The 14,774-nt window shown below is 39.2% G+C and overlaps 1 protein-coding gene across 2 annotated transcripts in view; it reads left to right on the top strand.

The window, feature by feature from the left end:
- ACVR2A (activin A receptor type 2A) overlaps positions 1–14,774 on the top strand; it is a 61,089-nt gene that overhangs the window by 26,938 nt on the left and 19,377 nt on the right. For both annotated transcript variants that reach the window (XM_005499103.3, XM_021297749.2), the window contains exons 2-4: positions 7,353–7,560; positions 9,811–9,920; positions 11,262–11,416. In XM_005499103.3, coding sequence (XP_005499160.1) covers positions 7,353–7,560; positions 9,811–9,920; positions 11,262–11,416 — 473 coding nt within the window. The remainder of the gene's footprint in view (positions 1–7,352; positions 7,561–9,810; positions 9,921–11,261; positions 11,417–14,774) is intronic.

The following is a 14,774-nucleotide window of genomic DNA, read 5'->3' as shown; positions in this document are numbered from 1 at the left end:
GAACTGTCATTTAGAAAGTTTTAAAAAATGTTTCATAGTTCATGGTTAGGAAGCTCTTTGCGAGGTTTCATAGCTCATGGAAGAACTTCTACAAATACCAACCCCAAGAAAGGATCATTTTCATCAGAAATACCACGTGTTATTGCCGTATTGCTCAGAGCAGGGTGGGCAGCAGACTGAAACACTTGGCCTTGGCATTTTCCTTGAGAAATCCCCACTTTTTTTTATAGCTATCTGCAAACCGATTCCCTTTTGCCATATGGAAAATATATATTGATATTTTTCCCTTTTTTTTTTTTTTTTTTTTTTTTTTTTTTTTTTTATGCGGTCTGTAGAGAGGGAAGAATTGTGCTTCTCTCTCTAGGCTGTCAAGATAGCATTATTTGAAGGTAAACCATTTTTTCTTAGTTAACAGACTTCTCTGTGGCCCCTATTTTGCCTCTGGCAAATGTAGCATGATAGAGCGGGGTATGAAGAGCAGCCAGATGCCATCTCCTGAGCCACCTTCAGGCCCTGGTGGTGGATGGAGTCTCCACTGAACCTTCCGGAGCTGCAGGATCCCGCTTCCTCGGGACTCTCCGATCAGATGAACAACCGTGACATGTGTCTGAGATCACTGCTGGGAAACTCCCCGTCAGGCCTCAAAATAGAAATTCTGCTGGTGGCCACCGCCAGCATGATAGTCATCCTTCACAACACTTCAGATCTTCCTAATCTAGTGCTGATATCTTTAGGTGGTTGATTTAGGCTTTAGTCTGGGACCGTGGCTACTGGTGAAGTGCTTTACTTTTTTAGTTCAATAACAGTGTCCTAAGACTCGGTGGAAATGGTGTTACCTGCAGTGGGATAGCTTCCCTAGCTACTTGATGAGCAGCTGCCTTACTTGAGCCGAGCTTCATCTGGAGACAGCTGTAGATGATACCGTCTGGATAGTCAGAACCCACGTTTTCATGTTCTCAGTCTCAAACACTGAGGTTTTATTTGAGTTTTGTTTATACATTCAAACCTGCACATAGTTTTGCAGGCCAGTATTCATGGGGGGAACAGTGGGAAGGGACCCTTGCATCCCTTTCATCTGAGCTGTGTTCCTTTTTCTCAGTTCTTTTTATATCCTGGCTTCCTTGAAACAGCTTTTCCTTTGAGGTCAGCTACTGTGATTATTTTCAGTAGTTTACTGATTTTTTTTGTTTGTGTTTTGGGTTTGATGCTGGGGAGAGGAAAGTGGTCCTAGTTGGAAACTGTGCCTGTTTCTAGCACTAGTGCCTGTTAGTCCCTGGTCTATTTTTTTCAACCTCTGCGTCTTGTAGAATTTAAACTCTTCTGGTGAGTATTGAGCCCTGTGCTACTTGTTGTGGTAGATTTTTATCATCTCGTAATACTTTCTCTGTTGTGTCAGGCAGGGGATGTTTGACCAGTGCCATCTATAAAAGCTACCAGCACGTATGAGCTGAGTGTGGTCCCAAGGCTGTGCTTCAAAAAGCCAAACAATTTACAGAATCTTTCAAGCTTTTTCCCCTACAAAATCATTAGACAGTGGATGAGAAAGTTTTGTGTTGCGTGCTGCTCACACCTTGCAGTGACAGGAATGGCGTGTTTGAACTTGAAAACATCAGCCTGTGTTTTAGTGTGTTTCCTTGAAGTCAAGAAGTGTGAAAAACAGCGCTTGAGATTTCTAGAGATTCCCAGAGGATGACAGTCTTTATTTCAGAGGCAGCTGATGCTATAGGTGCCAGTTGTGTCATTACAGGCACCATCATTTCTGCCTAAAGAATCTGGCTGTCAGCTGGCTCTTCTTCTCCATTTTCTGCCACGTGCTTTGCTCTGAAATGATTTTGGAAAACTTAGACACCAGAAATCTGTTTGTTTTTTTTTCCCCACTTCCTTAAATCCAGTCTTAAAGAGGTATTCAGAAGTACAAGGCAGAACATGGAAGTTCTCTACAAAATCTTGTTATGACATTATTAATTTATTCTAACAATAAAACAAACTGCTTGGAGGGACTGCAGGGAGGAGATCGTATTGCAAGAGTAATTTCAGCTTCTTTTTTGCCTTGGGTTCAGGGAGATGGAGGTGCCGCTGTTCCACCTCCTGCAGTGGCTTCTTTCTGAGTACTCCACGTATCGTGTTTGCCCCCTTAATCCCGTCTTCTTTGACCACTCAGATGAGACTTAACTTTGGATGGAACTGTGGAATTTCTCAGACTGCGCAATTGAAATCAGAGGTTCCTCATCTTTACTTCCACCCTTTTCCCTGAATTCTGGCCTCACCTTTAAGGATGCTTTCCACTAGTTCTGCCACCACCATTTCTAAAATGAGAGTCACAGAATCTTGTATTTAAGTTTTCCATTTTGGCGAGGTGGGAACTGCCAAAAAATGGAAATATTTTTCAAGTATATGATGAGATATCTAAAAAAATAGAGGGTTCCTGATACTCCCTACCTCTCTGCCCCATCCCCTTAATCCTACTATAGTCCTGGAGAATCGAAGTTTGATATAGCTATTGTTACACAAAAAGCTACACTAAAACTCCCTGTTTTACTGTAGGACCCCTGTTGAATCGCAAAATATATAGCAGCACTTGGTGGCGTTTCTCCATTCTCCCGCAGTGAACGCTTGGTCAGACATTCTGAAAAGGAGAAGGACAAGGAGAAACTCTAGTCTAAAAGATATGTATTTTCTGTATAAGGCAGTGTGGCAGCAGTTCAGGTGGTTTGTTACTTTACTGTCTGCTTTGTCTTTTTCCTGATTCTTGTATTGCTTAAGTTAATTGCTGTTGTGTTTGGATTTAATGAATGAACTTTGGCTCATTTTATGTGCAGTACAGTCCTTGTTCGACCTGCGAGCATTGAGAACAGTGATAATGCGACTAACACTTGTCTAAAGGTCTACAAAATATGTTTGGAGGTATATAGGTGTGTATAAGGAAAATAGAATAGGTCCTTTCTGTTGTAACTCTGTTTTATTAGGTTGAAAAGAACCTCTTTATTTTGCCTTTGAGAAACATTCCCCTTGGTGTTATCAGAAAAAGTACAGAATGATAAAAACCTCCTTCCTGCTTGTGGAAACATCCAAGCCGGGCCTTTTTAGTATATATTTGTAGCCCGTTCTTAGATATGTTTGTGGGTTTGTGGAGGCAAACAGAATAACATATATGGACAAGTACTTGAAAAAGATACCTGTACTGTAACTGAAGTGTTTTCAAGTTGCTATTTATGCTACATTTTCTATCCGTTTTTGTTCCTCCAGAACAGCGTGTTACAATTCAGATCCTTTAGTGAATGGGCCGTTCTGTCTCTTAAGTAACACACATGTCCGGTCCCTGTGGTGCTTCACGCCATTCTCTTCAACTAGTTTATTCTAATAAACTACCCCTTTCCTTGTAAGTTTGTGGATTTCAGTGCTCAGAATGAGTTCAAATTAATCTTTGCTGTCACATGAGTATTCCAACATATAAATCCTTACCAATACTGTCACTGCTGTATACGACAGAACCAAGTTCAAGTGCAGAGTAATGGACTTGTCTGGGTGGTTTGTGCAGCCATGAAATACACAGGTGATTTATTCTTCCCGAACTTCAGTGTTGCCATTTGCATCTCAGAAACAGATTAGATGGAAAACAAAGTCTGTAGTTCTGTCTGGTGCTGGAAGACATGCAGAAATAAGTTTAAAATGACATTTTTAGTTCCCCTCTAGTCAAGGCTGTGTGAGGTGTGCAGAGCAATCTGCACACATAGACTGGCTTTCAGAAGAGTTGTGGTTGGTTTTTTTGGTTTTTGTTTTAGATCTCAGCGCTATCAAACTAATTTTTGTAGCCTTTCTGCCAGTTTTCATGCCTTCAGCTTAGAAGTTTTGCTAGATTTCCAAAAGCAGCGTGGAGTCCCGCATTCACCTTCCCTCTGACTGGAAGACTTCGTTTCTTCTTGTGGTGTCACCAACCAAATATGCTGCAAAAGAGGGATTTGGGGCTGGGAGTAGGACCATGGGATGGGGTGAGGATGGGACTGTCTTCACGTCTTCTCAGGAAATGAAGGACATGATCATGGTCACGTTTCAGACTTTTTATTAAGAATGTCATGAAACTGTTTTTCCATTACAGACCAGTGGTGTTGCGTTGCTCAGTTTCAGGTTTACTAAATAAAGCTGGATGGTAAACTCCCAGGAGCTTGTATCTCTCTTTTTCCTTCTGGGTGTGATGTAGTGGTATCTGTAATAAGGAATTAATATTTTATCCAGAATCTTTGGCCAGTAATGTCTTTCTAAATTAGGGCTTTGTTAGTGTAGTCCTTTTTATTAGCTATGCATAGATTTCACTGTTTGCCTCTTTTTTTTAAGTTAAAAATGGCTAGATTTTTTTTTTCCAGGAATTCGTATAGTCTTTCTGCTTGAAAAAATGGTAGTTCGTCCAAACTGCTGCTAAGGTGAGGTTTTCCAGACTGCACATGTGCGCTCTAATAAAATTGGTTTCTGTACTGCTGACAATTACAGTGTATCCTGTATTAACAGCGGTTCAGAAGTTCACTAGCAAATGGTGGTTTTGTTTTTTTACTGCAGCTGTTAGGGATGAACACAAATGTATAGCGATACAGCAGCACACTAACTGCAATATGATAACAGCATATATTAAATATCATCTGTCTTAACAGGCCAAAACTAAACCCTATTATAGACTTGAATATTCTTTGCCTTTTTAACGTGTTTTCCTCTTTTATACTCCAAGTTCAGTCAGTAGCGTACTCCATGGCTTCCTTCAGCAGCAGCACTTTGCCTTTTGAGATTCAGTAATAGATTTCCAGAAGACCTGACAATTTTACATGGAAAAATGTTGTAAGCGTTCAGAGTGGTTATAGGAGTTCCATTACAGACATACTGTGCCTAAACTGGGACCTGAATAAATTTGCTTTTGCTGTAAATTCCAGCTGCCCTTCTCCTCTAAGAATCTGATTCCCATGGAGGGGGTGGCAAGGCTGGTTGTGAGCAGATGTTGCTCTGTGCGTCGTGCTCAGGGCTGCCTGTTCCGTGTGGATCCCCTTCTCTTCTTCCCTTCCCTGTTTCACATTCCTGCTTTTCTACTTCTAAAGATGAATCCAAGACTGTCCTGGTGTGTCCACCCATCAGTGCAGTCTGGCCAGACCTGTTGCAAATGTCCACTCTGGATGTTTGCAGAGGAGGTGTTATGTTAGATGGTCCTATCAGATCCAAAGACACTAACCCAACAGTGGGATTGCCGGGCAGCTGCGAACGTTGAACTGTTGCAGAGCATTAACACGTAAGAAAACCTGACTCTAGAGAAGTCATGTATAAGGAGAATGTTTGTGCAAAGTTAATTTTACTGTAGTTTCAGCATTTCATCAAATTCAGCTTGTCTCTGGTCCTTCAAAGCCAGGCTTGGCAGCAGAAGGAAAGGAATGGCACGTATGAGATAAATCCAGGACTTCTGCTTTATTGCACTGACAGAACCAAATTGTTCAATCTGTTGCCTCATCTGTTTCTTGCCATAGCTGGGAGTTGTAAAGGTCAGGCCATCGCAGCACAAAGAATATAATAGTTAACATGCTGCATCTCGCAGTGTCACCAGCTGGCTAGTGCCTTTCTCCCGTGGAACAGCCAGGCTCTTTCCCAAAAAGCGTAAGCAGAATTCTCTGCCTATTTTGGGAATGCGTCAAAGTCAGAAGTTTCTGAAGGTGGCGACGTGGGATGCCTGGTATGGTCAGCGCTGCGCTTGGCTCTGACATCCTGTGTTTCAAGAAGACGGCAGCAATTTCCAGCTTGAAATCATTCTCATCACCCTGAGAGGTGCCGCTTTTTTGTTCCCTGTACAGTCAGGTGTGTTCACTGAGAAAAATTCGCTTGTTGTCAGCTGCGTGTGTTTGGGGAGGTGTTACGTGATGGAACCCCAGGCGCTGTTGAGTAGAGTGCCTGGGTGACGAAGCTTTCATCCCGCAAAAGGAGTCGGGGCTCAAGCCGCTCTGCTTGTGATACCCCTGTGTAGAATGAGAAGCATGGGTATGGCTAGAAAGCAATAGCTAGTGTATCAAAATTATTGTGAATATACAAGAATAAAGGAGGTGATACAAATAAGAAAGTATGAAACTGCTATGGAAACCCTTTTCTGTTTAAATCTGATCTTCAGCACCTGTCTCTTGAAAATATCAGATGGTTGGACAGGCAAAGTAAACGTGCTTTGTCGTCCTTCTGACCCTTCCTCAGATTTGAAGCCAGTCCTCTGGCTCTGGCTCTTCCACCTCCCTCTCTGCTTTTCCATGTTGTAGTACATGTTAAATGATGAAGCTTGCATGAAGATTGACGATGCACTCTTAGAAGTATTTGACAAGATAAAACCAGAAGTAAAAGCCTCCCTTCCAGTGTTTTTGTTAGTGGGTTTGCATCCTTAACAACCTTTACCTTTGCAGAAACCAGATTGGTGCCTTATATTGCATTAAAATTATGAAGTTAGCTCCGTTGTATTACATTAAAACCATGAAGTTCACTCCACTTTGAGGTGTTCAGTCTGTTAATACTTGCTGGGTTTTGCTGTACATTGTCAGTAGGCATTACATTCGTAATTTATAAGACAAAATTAAATTTAAAGGTTCAGAGACTTTTAAGAATATTGGGATGACAAAAAAAAACTCTGACATGGTTTCAGGGCAGGTCAGTGAGTCTGTTCTGGTTCAGCAGCAGGTTTAATAGAGACTGGATCTGTGGGACCACCCAGGACACAACCAGTGCCCTCCCTGGAGATGAGGAGTTAAGCGTCACACCTGGTGGTCTCCGTTCCACTTGCTCCCTCAGCAAATCAGAATGACATAAAATAGGCTATTTTAACATAGTGTGTTTTGTACTTCAGTGCTCTGTGTTAAAAAGCTGCATCGCAGATGAAAGCTAGGGGAAAATATGGTTTAAAACTGCAGTAGTTGAGCGTAGGTTTCTAAGATACACTGTCTGCTTTTTTGGCACACGTAACGAGAGAAGAATGCCTTTTGGTAAATTCTGCTAGCTAATATTGACTAATATTATAACTGGATCTTTGCTGTTCAGAATTATAAGTTTTCTCTGCTGTTGCTATTCAGGGAAAAGTATTGCCTTAGCTTGTTTTTTTTTTTTTTCATTTCTTCAAATCTTGATAAGTTCTCCAAGTTGTTGTTTGACGTAACAGAAGATCTTTGTTTTATGTTTCAACACTTGGAATGCTTAATGAACTTTAGATGTTTTCTTTCTTCGTTAAAAAAGAGGGGAGAGAACGCCTTGTTGCAAGTGGCGTCCAATATTTTAGTACCTCCTGGCTTTGACTGTTCATATGTCTCATCCTTCAGAATGCCATTTAATTGTGGTTTACTTTTCATTCCTAAAAGGTGCCATACTCGGCAGATCGGAAACACAAGAGTGTATCTACTACAACGCTAATTGGGAAAAGGATAAAACAAATCGCAGTGGTATTGAACCTTGTTATGGTGATAAAGATAAAAGACGACACTGTTTTGCTACTTGGAAGAATATTTCTGGATCAATTGAAATTGTGAAGCAAGGTTGCTGGCTGGATGACATCAATTGTTATGACAGGTGAGTGAGTTTTCCTACACGTTGTCTACTTTTTCATTATTTTGCCTGTCCATAGTTTACACAACCTCTCCTTTGCAAACAGTACTTGGTACAAATGATAATACCCTAGTATGTGGATAGTTATCTTGGGTTTAGATGCACACACATGCTTGTTATCGGCTCACCCTTATTTAGGGACCTGACTTCATATAGGTACTTTATTTTATTTCCAGAATAACATTTTAATCTCTTCTTACTTACTATATATTTAAAAAAAAGTGTTTAATTTATTCTTTTTAGGCCAGTAATAATAGATTTTTTTTAAATGATTTGTTATTGCCAAACAATGCAAATATAATTATTGAAACCAGAATGCAGAATTCTATAGGTCACTTTTCCAAAGTCTCTGAAGTGGGAAAATCAGCACATTGCATCTGCTTTTTACTTAAATGCTGAAGTGTTTTGCTGATTTATGAAAAGACTCCCCTCGGTGGCATTTCTTAGAGATGTCGAATGTTCTGAAATTGCAGTGATTTTTTTCTAACAGATGGTCTAGCAAGTACCTGTGAGCAGTAACAGCGGGAGCTGGGGCTTGGGAGATATTGGCTGAGTAAAGGTCATGACTCTCTTAAGAAACGGTGTTCTCGTTCTTTGAAGTTCTGTACTAAGTTTTATCTGACCTAAATTTATATTGTTTAGAAAGGGAGAGAATTTAGAAAATAAATACATTATAGATATTAATTAAAATTTATTTAGAAATTATTTTTACCAATATTTTAGAAAATTTTCCTCTTGTTTCTTAAATATTGACTGAATAGAGAAGTCATTACAGCCATTTGTACCAAATGAACTTTCCACACACACTAAGATGTTTTCTCCTTTAATGACACTTTAAAGCCAAGTTGAACAGTAATTCTGATGTACGTTTCTCAGAGAAGCAGCAAAGCATCTGCATGCCTGCTTGCACAGCGTGATTGACATCAGCTGTGCTGGGAGGCAGAGAACAAATCTAAAGAAATCCTATTTGTTGCTTTTAGTATCTAGTAACTGTGAGTCACTCAGGATGGGAAAATGGTGTTTCTTTTAATCTGTTCCTAGTTGTAGCTCTGCAGAAGTTGGGGATTTACAGTTTCCGAACTAAATTTATTTCTGCCAAATGTTAAATTTCTAGAATGGAAATAGAGTTTTATTTTTGTTTTTCAATTTGGAAATGGAATTAGATGCTGTAGCATTGTTTCCCATGCATCTTTGAAAAGTCTAACAAAATGGTATTAAATTCTGCCTTGAGCAAAGAAAAGAAATGGGAAGAAGAAATAAAACGCAGGAAGGATGGTCAGGAAATAGTTGAGAACTGAGTATAAATTTCTTTGGCTCCAAGACCTCGTTAACTGTAATTTCTCATAAGAATGCGTACTGCCATATTTGTCTAAAATATCCATTACACAGAATCTTATCTGTGGGAGCAAATAGTGTTTTCCTGACCAGGCAGTTACAGCTCTATGAACTCCAAACAGCAGCTGATTAAGAACATCAGAGAATAAATGGTTTGTGGCAGTTACAGTACAGTGTAATTGTAGATGCTGTTTCTATAAAATAACCTGATTTTTGAAGGTGAATCCAAAACTTTTTTTACAATCTTGAGCTGTTTTTAAATCCTCAGCTGTAATATTTCTGCAGGATTTTCAGATTTTCCTCTGCCTGCTCTCGGGTTGTTTCCTGCCTGACTCCTGGTTTTCTTTCCTGATTTGAATAGTTTCGGGTTATTCATTAATAGAACTTTTCCACAGTTAATTCACTGAGTGAAATGGGCCCTGTCCTGAGCATAAAGTCAGCAGGGAAAAACTGCAGAAACTTTTCTCCTTTTTCTAAAATTAAACTAACATTGGATGTTTTCCTTCCCACTTCCGTGCAGCCCTGTCCTGTAAGTTTATGGCTAAACACCAGCTGTTCGATCATTTGTCCGTCCTGTTCAAATCCAGATCGTGAACTGTTCTTCAGTACTTTTGTCAGGTTTTGAAACGCAGCCTGTTGGTGTTTTTCTTCAACTTTGCCTAAAAATGTGCTGGTTCGCTTGTAATATTTATATAAAATAATGAACAACATTTCAATGTGTTTCTTCAGATTTAACTCTTATTTGAGTAGTGTGTTATCCAGGATGACTTAGTGAAGATCACTTTAAATTTTAAATGTGATCATATGTTTTCTCTTGAACAACAAAAAACCCCCACCCTGACTGAAGATAATTAAGTTTTGTATTTTTCTCTTTTATAGGAATGATTGCATAGAGAAGAAAGACAGCCCTGAAGTGTTTTTCTGTTGTTGTGAAGGCAACATGTGCAATGAACGTTTTTTCTACTTTCCAGAAATGGAGGTCACGCAACGTAAGTTAGTCTGACACAGTTACGCAAGAACTGCTTAGCAGAGCTCAGAAATACTGAATATTGGGCATGTTGAGGAGATAAGACTTTTCCAGATGTTGTGGGCACTTTTCCCTGCCAGCCGTTTCTGATTCCCAGGTGCTAGAGCTCTGTGTGTTCACATAACGAGCCCAGAAAATTGCCAGTTCATTTCTTCAGTCGTGAAAGGTCTCTAGACCAGAAGTAATTGGAATTGATAAAAGGTACTTCAGCTCTTTTCTAAGGGTGAGAAGGAAGGATAATCTGAAATAATAGGCTGTTTTAAGATACAGAACTTAGCTTAATTGTATAGTTAAGCTTCTGTAAGTGTCTATAAATCACTAGGCTAAAAGCCATATCATCCTTATATCCGTGTACCAGCCTATGGATGCTGCTCTTCTTGAAGCGATGCTCTCGCTGTTTCTTTAAACTAATTGGACCTTTGAGTTTCTCTGTAAATCAACACAGTAACCTTTAAAAAGGGAGACAGAATTTCCTCCCAGGTTACAAAGAAAATCAGATAGCTAGACTTAACAAATAATTGTTTTAAAAAACAGTAACTAAAAGATGATTTGATTATTCTTGCATCTCTTCTTCCAGTCAAGAATCTAATCTTTGTTGGAAAACTGAATAATGTTAATAACTGAACTGAAAACAGCAAATGTCTTGTGTACCACATAGCCAGAGGAAGTTGTTTATGAGATGAAATAACATTTTCTCTGAGATGAAAATAGCCTTTGTTGACCCAAGAGATACTCTTGTCGTGTTTGTCAGTGGTACTGCTCAGGCAATAATTGACATTTTTTGCACTCTCATTGCACTCTTTTGCCCCAGGGCTCTGTGGCTGCTCCGGGTCCTTTCTGGGGGTCCTGGGGAAGCATCTTCAGCCAGAGAACTGCTGCTGTCAGCAAATCAACACCGCACAGACACGTTGGCTAATTAGTTCTGGCCTGGTTTACTAATTAATGACCTGCTATTGTATGCATTCCAAAGGCTAAACCTCTGTATTGATTCTTTTTACGTTCATTAGGTGATAGCATACTTGTGATTTTTTAAAATATGAACACCTCTTCCACATTGTAGATGGGCAGAGCTTAGAAGCGGAAAAGAAGATGGGCAGATAAATCTGGGGATCTAAGTTAGTTCTGCATTTTCCAAAATGCTGCTTTTTTTAAATATGTCTGTTGATATTAGAGTACTCTATTTAACCAAGTGTTGTTAGCCTGTTGTGCCAATTGCAAGGATTTTTAGAAAATAGGGATTTGAAACATTTCAAGCACTGGATGTTTTTTGTCTCTTAAGTTGTGCCCTTTGTTTATTTTCCAGCAACTTCCAATCCCGTTACACCGAAGCCACCGCTGTTCAATACCTTGCTTTATTCGCTGGTTCCTATAATGGGAATTGCAGTGATCGTGCTCTTTTCCTTTTGGATGTACAGACATCACAAGCTGGCGTATCCTCCGGTACTCGTTCCAACCCAAGTAAGTCACTGCTTTATGATTTTTGGCTTTCTGAATGGTAAAACCACTTTCTGAAGAGGAGAGAAAGGGGTGTCACAGCTGAAGTTTTGTGGTACTTTCTTCATTTAGAGATGCTAATGCTTGCTAGCTGCAAAAACAGAAAATTAAGCTTTACTTAAATACCCACTTCTCCTTTAACTAAACTAAGGAAAATTTGCAGTGACCAAGCCACAGTATTGCTGTGGGAAGCTTGTACTCCCCTGTAGTTAAAAGGACTTTTTGTCTGAAAGTTGAGTGCAGCTGCGCTCAGGTTCTTGTGCTTTATGTTAAGCGGAGCTTTAAACAAAAATAAAGGAGACCTGCTGATTCATAACAACAATTTCCAGTGAACAGAAAATAGGAACTAGTAGAAGCTTAGCTAGTCTTAAAACAGCACAGAGCTGGGTTATGGGGATCATTTAAAGGGAATGTAAAGAAAATGTTGAGTTGGAGCATCATTCCAGGGCTTAGCTCAGTGTGTGGCCTCACTTTGATTTGTCATCTTCTTCCCCTTCCTTGTTTGTTTATTCATTTGTGTTTTGTCTTCAAATGTTTCAGTTTTAGAAGTGTTTGTGTTTGACTTAAAAAATATTATGAGATTGCGGTCTCCAAATTAGAAATGTCAACTGGCCATGTTACATGAAAACAAAGCTTTTTTGGCTGCGTGTGCACAGTTCCTGCTCTTGTCAGGCTCCAGCTGGATTCTGGAGGTGTAATTACAATTAATACTAGAATACATCTTCCTTTAGTTATGTCTGATAGGAATTGAACTTAAGCTTCCTAGCTCAGCGCAGCAAGCACTCAGAATATGTTACTTCTCATACAATGATGATACCATGATGCTATTTGTGATTACGTAAAATTAAAACACTTTTGTTTGGTAGGATGGCATTTAAAAAGGTTTTCCGTGTCTTTACTCTGTACTGCTAGCGTCTGTGATATTTTTGTTTGACTTGAGATTGTTCCGGGAAGCAGGATTGCCTTTGGTGATAGATAAAATTGTTTTGGTTTCAGTTTCATAGTAATAGATAAGAAAAATTTGGGGGGAGGCAGCGGGCATATGTTCTTGCCAAATGAAAAGAACATAATTTAGAGGAAAGAAGTATGTTTGCTGTCCTTGCGGAAAGTATTGCAGATCCTCCAACTTCACGCAATCTGTTAGCATAATTATTTCATCCATCTCAGTTTTTATATATTTGGGACTTCACATCAACTTAGTAGTCTGCAGTGTAAGATCAGATTCAGAACTGCTGGTTGTGTGAAGGATTTCAGCGTGTAATTTCCTTTCTAGACTTTATCCGTTAGTTTTTAGATTTCTTGAAGTGCTAGAAAACCAAGCAAATGTTAAATACATGTGAGATATCAAGAACTCCAGTTTTTGTATTCTTCCTCCTTTTTGTTGCAGTTCCTTTCTTGCATGTTTTTGTGTTTGGTACAGGAGTGGACACGTCATAAGTTTTTAATAAATAGGGTAATAACCTGTTTTGTTAATGCTCAGATTGTATCTGCTGGGATAAGTATATGTTGGTGCTTGAGTTGGTTATGGTGTAATAAGATTTTCTTATCTTGTGGTGAATAGGCATTAAGGTTTGATGTGGGAAGTCAGGAACAGCTACTTCTGCCTGAAAAACTAAATGAAATTATTATGGAAATAGAATGTATAAATATTCTCCCATATGCAGCAGAGCAGTATTTCCCACTTTAAATTTGATTAGAGCTGATTTGAACAGGAGGCAGAGGAAGCAGGAAGAGAGGGAAAAGTATTAGTAATTGTATAACCATGAAACAAACATTTAAATATTTATGCAATTAAAATATTAAATATTAATATTATACTTAATAATTAGGGCATGAGTTTGTTGGCAAATGGATTCTTTTCTAAATCTTTCTGTAGCAAATGGTGGCACGGATAGATCAGATGTATAGGAGTTACTCACTGGGAAACAGGGATTTCTGTGTGAGATAAAGATAAAGGTTATCTCATTTTATTTGCTCTGTTCCCGGAAGGCATAGGGAGCGTTTAGGTTCAGTACGCCCCGGTACAATCTTTCTTCCAGTAGAAATTAAAGGATAGATGAGGAATAAGCAAAAGATAAAAACGTGGAAACAGTGAAGAATGGGATGATTTGGAAGAATGAGAAGACGGGAGAAGTAAATAAAAAATCAGAGGATAAAAGGGAAATAAACTATTTGGAATATTTAAAAAAAAAAAAAGCTAGAGGAAATTTTTGAACCTGTATTGAAATATAAAGGACAAGTATCTGAAACAATGCAAACCACTTCATGTTCTTTTGAGAGTAAAATGGTTTGATGGTACACGCACGGCTCAGGCGGTTCCTGCACCGCCCGAGCTTGGTTCACAGCTGCCTGGATTCGCTTAACTTTATCTTCTCTTTGAATGTACAGATAATTATTTTAAAGCGTCATGTAGTAGCATTAGTTGGTACGTTCAGTTTTAAGACTGGAAAGCAGTAGATCTTTTTGTTTGCTCCTTACACGTCTCATTCTTCTTCCTACTAATACTCCTGGTAGCAATGTGGATGCGGATGGCAAGGAGATGATATTTTATGCTCATTTAGTTTTTACATTTCTTGAGCTTGGGCCAGAGTTGTCAGTCAGAGCTAATTCCAACCGTGGTGTTACCACTCTGCCATCTGATAGATAGGACCATAACCTATTTTACGGCACAACTGACACAAGTAACACTTGTGGTTTTTATCGGTTCGAAGAACTGTGGCTCCACGCATTTTACATCTGAACTGTGCAAAAAGACATTAACCTCTTGTACTTTTTGTTGGGTGCACAAGTTATGAATATCTCACTGGATCACAGAGTTGCTTTTTTTGTTTCGTGTTGTTTTTAAAATGAGAGTCATATGTTGAGAAGGTTGGAAAAAAGCTTTAGACGTTCACATAATGTCACTTTTCTTCATAACCTATTTTTGTGCTTTCTTCAAAAACATTTGAAATTACTTGGGTCACAGACTCTTGATGTTTTTAATCTCTAAGCGCAAGCAAGCCCTGATCTAGGCCTCTTTGGTGTTACCAGAAAATTAAACGTTTGGAATGACTCCCTTAACCTGCTGCCGCCTGTTGGAGTGTCCGTGGTTTGGTTCTAGGAACTCCCATTTCTTTCTTCTCAAAGAGAGGAGGGTGATGTAGTTCAAACAACCAACTACATCTGCTTTTAACATCCTGTATGTCCCTTCCTTTAAGCTTTTCACCCACTATTCCCTGTATTAAGCACAATAATCTTTTATATGCTTTGGTTTTGATTTTTTCTTTTAATCACATATGAATGATCCTCACTGGTCCTTATATATATGGAGACCATCCCTTGT

This window comes from Columba livia, chromosome 7 (genome assembly GCF_036013475.1).
Source record: "Columba livia isolate bColLiv1 breed racing homer chromosome 7, bColLiv1.pat.W.v2, whole genome shotgun sequence".
In the NCBI taxonomy this organism is placed as follows: domain Eukaryota; kingdom Metazoa; phylum Chordata; class Aves; order Columbiformes; family Columbidae; genus Columba; species Columba livia.
The sequence above is the reverse complement of the archived record's forward strand: the minus strand, read 5'-3'. Positions and strand labels throughout refer to the sequence as shown.